The sequence below is a fragment of the Maylandia zebra genome, linkage group LG13 (genome assembly GCF_041146795.1).
Source record: "Maylandia zebra isolate NMK-2024a linkage group LG13, Mzebra_GT3a, whole genome shotgun sequence".
NCBI classification, from domain to species: domain Eukaryota; kingdom Metazoa; phylum Chordata; class Actinopteri; order Cichliformes; family Cichlidae; genus Maylandia; species Maylandia zebra.
In genome coordinates this window covers 14954285-14970100 of record NC_135179.1, presented here as the reverse complement: position 1 = coordinate 14970100, position 15816 = coordinate 14954285, and the positions used below count along the sequence as shown (strand labels likewise).

Sequence of the window (15816 nt, the reverse complement as noted above, 5' to 3'; positions counted from 1 at the left end):
CTGCAATTCCATCCAGCCTAGTTCATTTCAGTCATCCGCTCAGCGCACAGACGGAACAAGGAGAGCAATTTCAGCGCTGCGTATTTGTCAAAGCCCCCCCAAAAGCCTAAAGTTAAAAAAAAAAGAAACAAAGAAAGAAAGAACAGAAAAAATGGTAAAGTACATGAGACATCACAGCGAGCTGAAACCCGAAGAGGTCATGTCGGAGTCTGATGCGTCCATGGACCAGCAGGATTTCGGAGAGATGTCCGACTATTCTTTCAGCGACGTTATATACTCCAAATGTTCCGCAATGGACCAAATCGGCACTTTTATGAAGAACGTGCAAGTGCTGCTCGATGCAGCCAATTACATTGAAAACATTGAGAAGAACAACGGAAGTAAGTAAACACGGGCTGCAGGGGATATTAACACGTAATGCGCCGAGCAGACAACAATAGAGGCGAAGGCGACAAAAGACGCGCAGCCCGACAGCAGCCCGTCATGTTTTACCTGCTACTGGGAAACCGTGCCGTCTCAATCGGCCTCACTCTTATCCTGCGTAATATGACCACTCGAAGAACTCCAGAAATCACCGAAATTTGGAAGTCGGGAAACAATCGCATAGCGGAGACAGCCTCGCAACAATAGCCTTGCAGCGATCCGCTCCCATTAAAACCGGTGTTTTTGCAGACCGTGGGAGACGCAGCCCGGCTCATAACGCACGGTTCAGTGTATTCATTATATGAACTAGCACAGCCATGCATGTGTGCGCATTTACGTTCATACATGTAGACGTTTATGACACGAGACATCCAGTTTATACTTCTTTTTTTCTATCATTCCCTCACAGCTAATTTTAAGATTGCGCTCCTAAAATATCATATCCACTCGGAAATCTCGCATTTACGCCCTCTCTGATCTAGACTGCAATGTGGGTTTTTTAATTTCCAATGAAAATTCCTAATTCGAAATCCAACTGCGGGTTTGCTCGGCCAGCATCTGCTTCCTTGTATGTGTTGTTCACATGGTTTCCACATGGAACAAATTGCAAAGTTCTCATTGGTCAGGATCCATGTTTCCAACGCGAGTGTCACTGCAGTTGACCAATCGCGTGCAGGATTTTGTCTGGCGAGGTTTCTGGGAACAGTAGTTCTTGTGTGATTTGTTAAATTCTTCTCGCTTGAGAGCTGTTTCCAAGCGTTTGCTCTTCAGTCTGGACTGTTCTTGATAAGTTTAAATTGACTTGCTCTAAATGAAACTATATGTATATATGCATGGACATTTTTTAAGGTGTGCTTGTGCATTGCACCGAATTTTAGTCATTCCAAGGATGTGTTGCCATTGCTCAAATCCAACCATCTTCTTCCTTGTAGCATATTTAATCCTCTTTATCTTTTTTCTTCTATCACCAGAATGTGAGCACGGGTATGCTTCAACATACCCCGCAACCCAGATTTCACTTCAACAGAAACAACGCAAATTAAAGAACAGGAAACTGGACAATATTCACAATAGGTAGGTTAAAGTCTGGAAATATATTTATATGCATATGCTGTATTTTGCATATTTAAGCCATGTGACCGTTCTGGTTATATATTTATATACCTATTTTCAACAGGTCGGCACACAATGAACTGGAAAAGAACAGGTGAGTGAAAAATCACAGAGGAGGTCACTTATATGCATGTTTAGGTTATAAACACATAATGCAGACAGGTGAAGACTGCACTAAAGAGGGTAAAATAAAGACAATGAAATATTGCGAGTCATACTTCCTTCGTTGCTACCTATGCATAACAAGTTGACTGTGAGGATGAAGGATGGAAAAAAACCCAACAACACGCCCATAGTTGTTAATCGTCTGTGGCAGTTTATCTCAACAGTCGGTTGTTTCGAAATGGAGCTTCAAACTGTTTGCATATCTAAGTCATATGCTAAATATGTTGGCCATGCATTTTCAACATGACTCGCACCAGAGTTCTATAAGTCAGCATGGTATCATCATGGGATTATAAAAAAAGACCTTTTTATCAACAACTCTGATATTTCATGAGTTGTGTGTGATAGGAGAGTGCGTTTTGCGAGGCAAATATAAGGGAGATGTAAGCAGCACTGTTCCTAGAGGACGTGCAGACATTTCCCCAGTCAGCAAATGGGAACCGTCTGTTTCCAGACAACAGGGCTCCTTCGTGAGAGATTCTCAGCTGCAGGTCTAACTGCAGCTTGCGTCTGTAGCTCCAGGATGAGGCAGCCTCTGCTCTGAAACAAATGTCAGGACACATTTATCCTAAAATTAAATGCCCAGCCATGTGTGACATATTCTCACTTTAAATGATAAATGAAAAGAGGAAGAGAGCATCTTCAAGAAGGCTCATAAAGGACTGTTTTCTATTACAAAATGGTGGCCAATGCAGAAGAAAAGAGATGACATCATGACTTGACCTACATTTTACACCATTTTTTTGAAAGGATAGTGAGTGTCCTTTGCCAGTTTCTGCATTCATTCAGACCACAGGCTCAGAGGCTTTGGTGGATCAGAAATAGAATATCAGGCTGACCTCGGCAGTTTTTAAATCTGGGACCAGACAGATCCATATTTAATTGTAAGGGAGTCAGATGGCATAGCTTATGAGCAAAAGGGATAAACAGATAAAGTGCCAGGATCCATTAACACTTACATCACTCATCATCCTGAATAGAATTGATGAGGAACAATCAAGTAGTTTTTGCTTTTTCTAATAAGATACAAATCAAATTGGATGAGGAGGTAATAATCTGACCGGATGAGGATCAGTGCAAATGAATAGATTACTGTGCAAATTCATCAGTCAGTTTTCTGTTCATGTATTATGTTGAATAATGCAGATTGCTCTATGTCATTTACAGGCGAGCACATCTTCGTCTGTGCTTGGAGAGGTTGAAGTCCCTCATTCCTCTGGGACCAGACTGCAGTCGGCATACCACTCTGGGACTGCTCAACAAGGCCAAAGCACATATCAAGGTGTGGTAGTCTAAGGGAGGAGTGTGGCGCTGTAATGGGACTAAGAGCTGATTTCCTCTCAAAAGTAGTAATGCAACCATACTGACATCGAGCTTTTTCTGCCTGACTGCCGACGTGTTAATAGTTTGGTTAATATCGTTTTGGGAAAGCAGCAGCAACAAGATAACCGTTTAGTCAACATGCCGAAAAAGGCCTTATTCACAGCAGGGGCTTTGACTTGTCGTAGCACGAAAAACACAGGTGATACTAATAACATAATGTGTCCCAGCAAGCCATAGCGGTGTGACGGCGAGCCAGCATGAACTGGCCTGAAATCAAACAGAACTGTCTGCTGTGTTTCTGCAAAGTGGTGAGATTCAAAGGCCTGGATACAGGCAAAGTGTGACTAAGAGCAGGACCCTGAAACCAAAGCAACTAAATTCAGTCATGGGTAATTATCAGTAACAAAAAAGAATAATAAAAGAAAAAGAAAAGGCCTGTTGCTGTCAACAGCAGTGCCGGCATTCTGTTTACAGCAAATTGCTTTGTATATTGGCTCAAACAGGGGGAGAGAGCTGTGTTATTTCCAGCAGCCGCTGCAGGATGAAAAGGTTTGATTTTAATTGTAACTGACTCAGTTCAAACACTAGGAAAGGAGAAGATACGACTAGATAAACACAACATTTATCATAAACTGGCAATAAAGCAACGCTAAATGCTTGCGCGCTTATGGTTTACATGTAAAGTAGGGATTTTTCAAGCAGAGTCACTTTTCCCAGAACCCCGAGATGATTGGACCTTAAGGCAGCTGCTGTGTGGTTGTTTGAGTTTTTCTTCCCCTTTGAAAAAATCTCCCTGGGGATGTTTGCAGGGCTCACTTTTGCAAGGTTTTGAGCCTTGGTAAGTCTTTGATTAGAACTTGTGTCTTTAACACTGCAGGATAACATCAGAATGGGACACTTAACCTTGGACTTAGGAGCACTGCAGCTATCCTGCTATTAAAACTAGTTGACTGACTGAACTAAAAGAGACTTAAAGATTTCAAACATTCAATGCAATGGCTCCCCTGAGTACAGCAAGCAAACTCAGATCAAACTTTGGTGGAAAGATTGGTGCTGTTTTTTTGCCCCGTCTGTACAGTTTCCAGCTGTGAGCAACAGCTAAAGAATGACTAAAGGCTACAATATGAAAGCAATCCTGGCTTGGCAACAGACTCTGAGAGTTTATCACAGTCGGGGTTAGTGAGTAAAGTACCTAAGATGTCAGCTGTTGACTTTGGACTTGCCTGTTTCACATCCAGGAAATGAGGCTTTTGAATGCTGCTGCTTTGTATTTTTGGAACCAGGGGTTGTGCAGTACAATAAAAGGTGGAGCAGGTGCAGCCAATAATAAGCTCTGTTGAGCTGCAGAGAGAAAGGCTAGCACTACTGTCACTTATGTGGAGGCTCCATTATACCAAATTCAATTATACAAACACAAGTCTATTTAAACGTTACTCAGAACTAGCAGGTCAAAAGTCTTACCCTTCATAATATAATACCACAAATACATTTTTGTCATATTTATGTAAAATGAAGCAGGTGTCACAGCCAAATAAATCTTTATTTATATTTCAAGCTAATATGTCCCAAATGCTTATTATCTTAACAATATAATAGGGGACATTACATGAAATGTAATACACAGCTTTTGCCAATAGGAAAAGCAGTCCTTTTTCAATGAATTACTTTCCCCCAAAATCACTGTTCATTTTACACATTCTGCCACTTGGAACTATAAATGTGCAGCTGTGGAGAAATTACATTAGTTTCAATGTACACATAAGCAGCAAATCTTGTTCAACTGCTGGTTTGTGTGCAAATTATCCAGACTGTGCTGCTATAGTTCCATACATGAGCTTTGATTCATGGGACAACTGGGCGTAATGACCGGGATTATGTGATCTTATATCCGTATAATTACAGAGGTTCATAATTGAATTTCAGGACTTTGGTTATTTCTTAGCTTAACAGCTACAATTGCAGTAAACAACTTAAAGTACACACATCCAACAAAAACTACTGGAAATCATAAGTGGACCTAAACTGGACTGGAGTCCAAGTTGGCGAAGGTTAAATGCATAAATTAAAACTAAGAGGGCCAAAAGCAAAACGCTCTTGTCCAAAGCAGGACGGGGTGACCTTTAGATTCATTTGTATAGCGAAGCTCATAAAATGAATTCTCTTCCTTCTCCATCCAGCCATATTTCACTTTTATCCACCACACACAGGCACCATCTATTCCCTTAGATCCCATCCAGCAACTTGCTGTCACTGTGTTAAATAATTTATTGGAAATATCGCATTTTACAGCAGCCATATATATGTACATATTACCACATTATCAACTCGCTGCATACATGAGAATTCTGCCATGCTTTCCATATTATGTTAAACATGAGGAACATTTACAGAGGTGTAGTGATAACGATATCTTTGAAAATGCTTTTTGAAAACACTGACTGGGATGGTTAAGAACCTCACAGATCGCCTGACATTGTTGTTAGGTTTCTGCATAATGCAGTGCTTTTAATTCTTACTCGTGCCACTTTTTAGAAACTTGAAGAGATAGACCGGAGGAGTCAGCACCAGCTGGAGACCTTAGAGAGGGAGCAAAGGCACCTGCAGAGGCAGCTAGCTCTGCTGCAGACCCACGGAGAGTGGGAGCGCGTTCGTACGGACAGCCTGGGTTCCCGCATGGACTCTGATCGCTCAGAGTCTGACAGAGGTTAGTACTTGCACTAAAGGCTTCATTTCATTTCAAATGCAGAGACTGATTTGTATTCATTGGCTTTTTTTATGTGTCTGTGTGTGTTTGAGCAGAGGAAATTGAAGTTGATGTGGAAAGCACTGAGTTCTCCCATGGAGAAATGGACAGTGTAAGCACCAGTGGTGCAAGCGACCTGGATGACCATAGCAGCCGGCAGAGCTCCGCCAGTGATGAGGGCTACTCCACTTGCAGCCTGAAACTGGCCTTTTCTGCTTAAAGCACCAGCCTATACTTTCATTAAGCTGCAGTCTTTTATGGCTTTTACCTGTCAAAGTACCAGCCTACAGCTCCAGTCTCCCTTACCGTTTAGCTAATCTGTCATCAGAAGAACCAGCCCCTATCCTATCTTTACCTGACAAATGAAACATCTCCACCCAAGAACCAGCCTTAAGTTCAGCTCAAGTCTGAAAGTCTAAAACAGTCTCCTTCCAAAAACCAAGCGGCTCCAATTTACACAACCACAAATCTCCAGCAATATACGGTTTCCTTACTTTAAAAGATGACTTAATCAATCACCCGAATGTCCCTTTACCCATTACCAGCTTGAAGCCGCCATACCTGCACTTGATAGTGATCCTTTAGAGGACCCATGAATGCACCTGTGTCAAACACTAAAGGCTAAACTGTACCTTTAGTGAAGTTGATCCTCAGAAACCAGCAAAACAGACAAAAAATCCCAAATACCAGCTAGAAACTCACCATTGGGAACGTTCGCTCCATTGCCTTGTAAAAACAAAAAAAACATGGCCCTTTTTCTTTGGATAATGTATCCAGATAGCACTTCTTGTCAGTGTCCAAGTCAGAGGAAAGGGCTAAAATGTCTGCATTCCAAAATGTTTATCATACTTCTATAACCTCTGCTTTAGGACCCACCAACATCATCGATCCATGTGGCGTCCCTCTTCTTAAGTGACATACAGTCAGATACAGAGAGGTGGTGCAGTCCACCCTTGTTATTCTAATTTATTTTGCATATAATATTTATTTTTGGTATATTTAATTGTACTGTAGCTAGGTCTTGGTCATGCTTGAATGGGAAAAAAACCCTTGCTGTTAAATTCTTTTATTATTTTCTGTTTCTAAATGTTTACCAAACTTACATGATGTAAAATCCCCACTGAAGCAGTGCTAGTTTAATGCATTACTCGAAATGCTTTCACACTGTGCGTGAATTAAATTTTTTTTAGACAGTAATAAGCTATCCCGCACTTGTCCAAGCACAAAGCTCAAGCAATAATGCCTCTAGTTTTAATAGATCTTCAGTGTTGGCTGGGTTTAGCACATTATTCTGTCCGTCCAACTCCAAATTATAGTTTTCCACTTGCTCCAGCGGTAGTACCAGCTATTCATAATCAACAGTGAAATGATTGTAATGGACTCGAAACGCTATGGTGCATGTGTATTTGAATGTAGCCTTTCTAATCATGTTGTAATGTGCTTTGGATTGAGTCTTACAACCATGTGTGTAGCATGAACCACATAAACACCACAGATTTTGGTTTGTACTTCATTGTTTAACTTTTTTGTTTGTATCGTAGCAGAAAAAGCTAAAATCCTTGAAATCTGGAGACTTGATAATTTGATGTGTATTTGATGCAAAGAATTGCACTGCTGAGCTATTCAAATCCATGAAACCAAATGAGACCATTTATCTGCATTCTTCTGATCCAGTTTCTAAGTAGATCACCACCAAATTGTGTCTTAAAGTGGGTATATGACTCTTGCACCTGTAACCCCCAACATGTTTGGGAAACTATAAAATGCACTATGAAAATGACTTTTGTTAAGGAAGTACGTTGAAGCACACCCCCAGAATGTTTTTCTTGTGCTTAATCAGCCATCCAAGGTGACTTTTTTGCAAAACATGTGCTGCTGGTCCCCTGCTTTGTTACAGTTCCTGATAACTACCCTTGAAATCTTAATAAACCTCTACACAGAAAAACCCCAATCCTGTCTATTTTAATCCCTACTTTTAACGTTCAATAAAGTCATAAGAGTTGTATTAGAACAGAGCAAGTTTCACATGCAAGTCAGGTCTGTGGTGTAGCCAGTTTGCCAATGTTGAGCATCTAACATGAGAAAAGAGAAAAAAAATAAAAAAAAAATCATGTTACTCAAATGAGAAAATCGGTTGTATTCACAGCTGCAACCTGATGTTGACGACATCGCTTTGCCACCACCTACAGGACCTGACGGGGCCACGACTAAAATACACTGCTGAGATGGTGAAATGATGTAAAGGATCAAATCTTTAAAAACTGAAAACAATGTTTATTTCACTGTTATATGTACATGAGGGAAAACTTAAATTCAGCCAACTCAAAATCAACACCATTATTAATTCAGACTTTCCTAGAACACGTTAATGTTTAAAATCCAGCCTCAAATGCAAAAACCACATCTACAGGCGCATGTTTATAAATAAAACAGATGGTATTTGGCCTCAGTGGACAAACCGCAAACTCTATGGCTTTTCTAAAACACCATTTCCTTTTCTTACATAATAGATGACCTTGCTCCAATGGAGGGCAAGTCCCTCATATGGATTGTATTTGTTGTGCCTAACAATAATAATAATAATAATAATATATATATATGAAACTACAACAATATTTCAAAACATTGGTGTGCAAGCACTTACTTTCAAAGCTTACTTTACTCGAGAAACTTAAATCATGTATAAACACAATGGAAAGCACTGATACAGCTAGTATACAGTGGACTATTATGTACAGGTCATATCAGGTCATTGTGGCATTAGATGTCTGACATTGTATTTGGACGTGTCATGGTACTGGGTCATAGGCTTGTCTGCAATACCACACGTTCCCACTCCCACCTTGCCGTTGACGCTTTCTGGAGATGCAAATATGCTCCTCTTCACCTAGAATAAACAAAAGCACATGGAAATCAACATTAGTACCTGTTGCAACAATGTAGTACTGGAAAATTTGTATTAATTATGCATTACAAAGAACTTAACAGTAACCTATGGACACATGTCACTAGTTTCAAGCCGATATCTTGGTTTTCTAACACTAGCCTTAAAAATAACTTACCTGGCCTTTCTTGTTCTTTGAGTAGGCTTTGTTGTTGAACTGCTGCCACTTTGACTTTTGCTCCTCTCGTTCTTGCTCCAGCTCCTTCATCCTCTGTACCTTCTTCTGAGCTTTCTTCTTTTTATACTCCCTCTGCTCTGCTATCTGCTCTTTCCTAGAGAGACAAAACATATTTCATAATAAAGAGCTTATTAGATGGGGAGAATTTTCCTTTAACTGCTGTAAATTAAGGGTTGTTTTCTCACTTTATTGAAAATAAAGTGCTCTGCTACTGGAAAGCGGTACAAAAAGAATTAACTGTGTGTTGCTGTACACCCAACTGAATCTGACAGATTTTACCTTACCAGCCAAAAGCAGGTGCAGCAGATCTATTCAGCAAAAGACTTTCAGATACTTGCATCATTTTACAATGTGCCTATAAATTTGCCTGGTAGCAGGACACTGTCCCTTTTCTTGTTTATATTCATCTCCACCATTTTCCTTTTAACAGCTTAAATCCCTTGCTCTTGCTGAGACTGCTGTCTTGTGGCTGGCTTTGAGTCCTTGATACTTTGAGCTACTTTCCCTCTGTTAATTTCTTTAGTGTCCACATTTAGATGTCTGATTAGGTTTGTTGTTACAAAGGTTTTCACAGCGGTCTTTGGCAAACTTACTTCCAAGCTTTGTTAGCATATGGCTGTGACTGCAGAAGTGACTATTTGTCTGCGCTGCTGTGCGCAAGTTGTGTATGATTGAAGCAGACCAGTTCTTAATCAGCCATATGACCAATTAATGACGACTCCAGAACAAGAATACTGGAAATTTGCCAGTTCCGGTCCCTCGAATTTTAGCCCTCGTTTATAGAAACAATCTTATTTTTCTACTTTCTTCTTTATTAGTAGAGATTGATGTGTTTCTACTAATAAAGCTAATTGCTACAGATATATGCACTGTTTTAAACTGATGGTTAAATAAGAAACTTTTTTTCATGGATAATAGTAGAATTTCCTATTGTCTTCTTATAATAATAATAATAATAATAATAATAATAATAATAATAATAATAATGGTTTGCATTTATATAGCGCTTCTCTAGACACTCAAAGTGCTTTACAATTCCACTATTCATTCACTCTCACATTCACACACTGATGGAGGCAAACCACAGTTGTAGCCACAGCTGCCCTGGGGCAGACTGACAGAAGTGAGGCTGCTATATCGCGTCATCGGCCCCTCTGGCCAACACCAGTAGGCGGTAGGGTGAAGTGTCTTGCCCAAGGACACAACAACCAGCTACAGACAGAGTTGGGGATCGAACCGGCAACCTTCCGGTTACAAGATGAGCTTCCAGACCCAACCCCCTGAACCACGGTCATTATCAGGGAATGATAATTCCCTGAACCACGGTCACCCCCGTCATCATCATCATCATCATCATTATTATTATTATTATTATTATTATTATTATCATCATCATCATCATCAATAATTAATTTTATCTGAAAAGGTAACATGTACAATATTAACAAAATGTTGCCATTCCAGGCATTGTACCAGAGTTAGCTTAAGCTAATTTGCATATGTAGTCCCACTTTACCCATTTTATAGACTAATTAGTGTGCGCAGGCCTCTGCTACCGATTTGTACTTGCACTTGTTTCTCATCCTGCCTTCAAAAACAACTGACTGGACCGCTTCAGTCCCACGGTCCAGTCAAGCGTCAACACTAATTGCCGCAGCTGCTTTAGGGCTGCTAAGCTATCATTTTAGGTTCCTATAATTTACTGTTAGCAGTTTGCTGCCCTTTTTCATTGCTCTGTACGGTTGATGCAAAAGTTACCCATAGCTTGATAGTAAAATTCTATATTGTTTTTTCCTAACAAACTTTTTTCCTAATGGCGCTACATCCTTTTGTGTTAAGTAGCATGCAGTTAAGTTTAATTTTGTTATTTTCTTTTAATAAGATTAGCTAAACCAGACCTTCCCAAAGTGTGGGGCCCGGCGTGGTATGAAAAGGAAAAAAAACAAAACAACGCTTGGACACTGCTAGTACGGGGCGCCCACAGAAACGCAAAGCAGGAGATGAAGCATCGCTGAATATGTTTCCAAACCAACTTCATTCTTAGCCAAAGACTAGAAAATATGGTGAAGCATATCTACCCTTTCGTTTCACCTGCACAAGTGCTAAGGTAGGTCTCAACGGCAGAATTGGTTTCCCTTGCGTCGGGAGCACGCGCTGGGCTCTTCAAATCACAAACAAACAGTATCCCACATTCTTGATTTTTAGTTCACAAACACTTGTTGTAATGACTAACTACTCTGGACATTTTGGAGATGTTAGCTCTTTATACAGTAAAGTTACAGCGGGATACAAATAATATCAGGCTCATCCTGCCACGATTTGTTCCCCCTGTCTATTCTTGTAAAACAAAGGGGGGCCCAGCAAAAAAAAGTTTGGGAACCACTGAGCTAAGCTAAGTTCGGCTTCAATCACTTTGAGTTATGCAGCACCAATTCTTCAAAGTTCTTGTGTTGTTAGTTCTAAAGATTTAAATCATTTAATTGTGTCTCAATTGTCCGTATGGTTGATTACAGTTGTTCCCATTCCTGTCCTTGATTTAAGTTCAGTTTTATATGCACAGAGTTTCATTGAGTGAGTTAGAGAAGAGTTTGTTCATACCTCGACTTTGGCTTCATACTCCCATCCTCCTCCAAAAGCTTTCCTTCCTCTACTGCCTTGAGGTTCTGTAGAGGAATCACTTCAGCATTCCCATATCCAGTGAAGGTAACGGCTGCAGTGCCGTTGTCTCGGTCTATCTCCTCAATCTCCGCTTCATAAATCCTGCAAAAAAATCCCGTCTGTAAGCAGGTGAGTATGAGCCAAATACGCCAGGTCTACTTTATAAGTAAAGCCTAAAACTAACATATAATCTGTCTGTTAAATACAACTACACATCTTACACCATTTTCCATTTTTACAATATATATTTATAAAAAAAACTGTACACTTGTTTCCTTGAACATGGCTAAATGTGTGGATTTAAATCTAAAATTGTTGCTTATAATATTGTTTTTACAATGCTGTCCCATATCAGTATAAATAATCTCATTTCCTTGACTCACTGAACAAGTACAGTTGGAAATGTAGGTATTTGACATGTGCGACTAACATGCATCTACAAAAATAATAAAGTAAATAATAAAACAGCTACTACAAATCAGATGAGGGTTTAAATTGCAGCGCTATAAAAAGTATGTGGACACACATAATGTTTTCATTTAAAGAGGCTGCTGACACTCACTGTCCGTCCTGACTCCACATAGCCAGACACTTGTCTCCCACTTTCCAGCCATGCTTCACAGGAACTGTGTCCGAGCCACTTGTTTTGGCAACAGTCTCTGCCGGCTGTGAGGTCAGGAGGTCTTTTGTCAAATCAATGACTTCCTGCAAAATACATAAAAGGAAATCAGATTTTCATTCTCCATCAGAAAATATAGTTAACAGTAACAAGTCGCTGCAGTTGTAACAATAAAAAGAGAGTGACAGAAAGTGCAAAAGTATCATAATATAAATCACTGTGGCACGCCCCACAATTAAGGTTTAAAACATTAATCAGTTAAGGAAATCAAGCTCAACTGTAAAGACAGTCAGACAGAACTTTAAAACATTAAAATAGGAATAACACAAAATATTGTCTTTTGAAACATTTCAGTTTCCTACAAGTTGGAATGCATGCTATTGGTGTAATTTGTTAAATGGGATATTCTCCACATAGGATAAAACCTTATCAGGAGATCATCGGTTCTTTTCCACAACACAACATCAGTCCACACACTAGGGAGCGTCAAATTATTTTTATATATATATATATATATATATATATATATACTCCCAAGCTAGGCGAGTGGCTTCAGCAGATCCCGGGAATAACATCGGAGATCTCTGTCCAGAAGAGCGCAGTCCTGGGAACAGCTAAGATACTGCGCAGGACCCTCAAGCTCCCAGGCCTCTGGTAGAGGACCCGAGCTTGAAGGATAAACCGCCCGCAGGGGCGTGCTGGGTGTTTTTGTTTTTGTGTGTGTGTGTGTGTGTGTGTGTGTGTGTGTGTGTGTGTGTGTGTATGTATATAGTAAGTATTATTGTAAGTATTTAAACTGTTGTAAATGACTTGTTGAACTATAATCTGTGAAACATCTCTCCTGAATGATAGCAAATATTTTTGAGTCAGAAACAACATTATATAAATTATTTTTTTTACAGTGTTTTTTTTTTTCCATTTATTCAAAACTTATAAATAATTCATTTATGTTTTCGTTGTGTTACTTTAAAAGTAACAGCAACACATCACTTGCTCACCTTGCTTTAAAAGAAGCAATTGTCTACTATGAGTAAATTAAACAAACCTGTAAGTCTTTTTGGAGTTTAAGAAGGTCTTCATTGTCTGGATCAGTAGATAGAGCGACTTCAACTTGCTGCAGCTGGGCTTTGTAGTTGCTCAACTGTTTAACCAAGTCCTCCGACATCTGTGTTGACAAAACAGGGAAAATGGCTACTTGCGTTAGCACAAATCCTATAATTCAGTGACAAACGGAATAAATATGCGTGCTAGCCTGGATTAGGCATATGCCGAATGTACAAACTTCTAACGTAGGCTGTGTAAAACCCGTAACGAGTGAAAGCTGTGTCACAAAAATACTAAAGACCATGATTTACGTTTTGTCTCATATAGCATCCGCGCTAACATGGCGCTAAACGATTAGCAAGCAGGGTTCCCTTGGCCCTAAAATTGCGTAAATTTAACGTACGTCGGCTAATGCTAACTATAAGCGGCACACTGGTTGAGAGACAAAAATAACAGATTACTGTGTAATCTTACCTCAATATCAATACTCTTTGCCGATAAATATAGTAAGCATTCAACTCTAAACCTGATATCTTTGTTCAAAATGCCTGCTTAAAAAGAAAGAACAGTCCACTCTCTGTACTTCCGTCGCGGACAACCAGCCGGAAACACATTGAACACGCTCTCGCGATAACAGATGGGCTCTGATGTCGCCAGCGCCCCTGACGGTGGTAATAATATTGTCTCTTTGCATATTACAAGTGAACCATACCCTTATCCTATAGGATGAAGATTATAAAATAAAAGCTTAAATATTTTGGAGACTCCAAGGGTAAAACGATAAATCAAAAGATTGTTTAATTCAAATACGAATCAGGTCCACAACAGAAAAACTGAACTTCCTACAACTCACATACTATGTATTATGTAGGGATGCATTTTTGTAAAAAGTTTATATATGCTCATAATGGGCATGAATGTCACGATAATTTGTGGCTTTAAATCTTTGATATCTTTGATCAGTCCTTTTTCCAGAGTGGAATGATTCTGTTGATCCTAAAGACTTTAAAAAACAAAAACAATAATTGGCTGCACAAGTTTGAATTTCTCACATTCTTACAGCATTTCTCTAAACCAAATGGGGTCAAGATTATACACCCAGATTCAAAAATACAAGCAAACTCATTTAAATCCTTTAATAAGTGGTGCTCTGTTCTACAATATATTTTAACTTGACAAGGCCAAGCCCTATTAACCTTTTATTAGTGATCATGATTGACTAAAACTTGGTAGTTTCTGTTTGCCAGCATAAAAAGGATTTGTTTGACAGCATTCATTGGACAGAGCAATACTCAGAACAATGGTAAAGTCCAAGAAACTCAGTAAAGATCTAAGAAGGAGAATTGTAGATTTTTGCAAGTTGGGAAAGTCTCTTGGAGCCATTTGTAAATAACTGCAGATTTCAAGATCATCAATTCAGACAATTTTACAATTTTAAGTACAAGTTATTCAGCTCATGACCACTTTGCCAAGGTGTGGAAAATGGTTCAAATTGTCACCTCAGATGAGAGGAAATTGGTTAGACTGTTCAGGAATGACCCAGGAATCACCAAAGTTCAAGCCATGAGGTCAAACCTAAGAAAACTGTACCAGCTGTCAAGCATGGTGGTGTTACCATCATGCTCTGGGATAGTTTTGCTGCCAGTGGTAATGGTATATTGTGACTGGAATAATAAAAATGGGGACTACTTCCAAATTCTACAACTTTACCTCAAACCAACAGCTAGAGCGTTGAAACTTGGGCACAATTTGAGGGTTCCAAAAGGACAATGATCCCAAATACACATCAAAACTGGTTTAGATTGAGAATAGAATAGAATAGAATAGAATAGAATAGAATAGAATAGAATAGAATAGAATAGAATAGTCATTGAAGATGTACAACAAAATTGTGGGTGCTTTACACCAACTCTGATGAAACAAAATAAAGCTGGCTTCATTATTCTGACCTTCCCAAAGCCTATGGCTTTGGCTACTAAAAGCATCTGGTCGAGGTGCAACATCCTAAGAGACATTTAACCAGATATTAGACCATCATAGACGTTATGACGATGCAGATGTTAAATATTAATATTAACAATAATTCAGTGTCCAACAACCCTGTTAACAACCCTCAGGTCAGTGGATCAGAGTTTAATGGCCCATGTACATATTTATTGGCTTTTGAAAAAAAAGCTTGTATTTCTATATTTTTAAATATGAATGCAGTTTAGTTAACACAATATTTGATACTATTTCACTTTCATTGTGAGAAATGTTATGAACGCCTTGAGATTAATATGGTCTAATACAGTGGTTCTCAAACTGGTGGTGCTTGGGCTCTCTCTAATGGTATGCGGAAAAATCTCCAAAAAGAATTTTAAGATTAATTAATATACCATTGTGGAGGCATTGCACAACACACAAGAGTTCCTGAGGCTCTTCTGGGAGTCGACCAGAAAAACGTCTCCCCTCCCGGAGCGTGAGTCCTGTGTGAAGAGCACCCTTTCCTTATTGCCAGTGATCGTCTCTGCTACAGAGCGCTGGCAGGCTCATTTCCCTGTTTTAACCATCATTTTTAAATGGACAAAACTTCAGTCAAGAGAACTACTGATATAATCCATCCA

General features: G+C 39.4%; 2 protein-coding genes across 2 annotated transcripts; one reads left to right on the top strand and one right to left on the bottom strand.

Moving 5' to 3' along the window:
• Positions 1-7712, top strand: LOC101483773 (max-interacting protein 1). The gene is made up of 6 exons (XM_004551543.2): positions 1-380; positions 1395-1497; positions 1601-1630; positions 2869-2983; positions 5557-5728; positions 5824-7712. The coding sequence occupies exons 1-6, from the start codon at positions 152-154 to the stop codon at positions 5985-5987; spliced, it is 813 nt and encodes a 270-aa protein (XP_004551600.1). The 5' UTR covers positions 1-151; the 3' UTR covers positions 5988-7712.
• Positions 7713-8020: 308 nt separating this feature from the next.
• smndc1 (survival motor neuron domain containing 1) lies at positions 8021-13842 on the bottom strand. The gene is made up of 6 exons (XM_004551542.2): positions 13685-13842; positions 13212-13331; positions 12110-12252; positions 11488-11649; positions 8830-8983; positions 8021-8654 (listed from the first exon to the last, which is right to left on the bottom strand). Exons 2-6 carry the CDS (start codon positions 13329-13331, stop codon positions 8517-8519), a joined length of 717 nt encoding a protein of 238 aa, XP_004551599.1. The 5' UTR covers positions 13685-13842; the 3' UTR covers positions 8021-8516.
• Positions 13843-15816: the final 1974 nt, after the last annotated feature.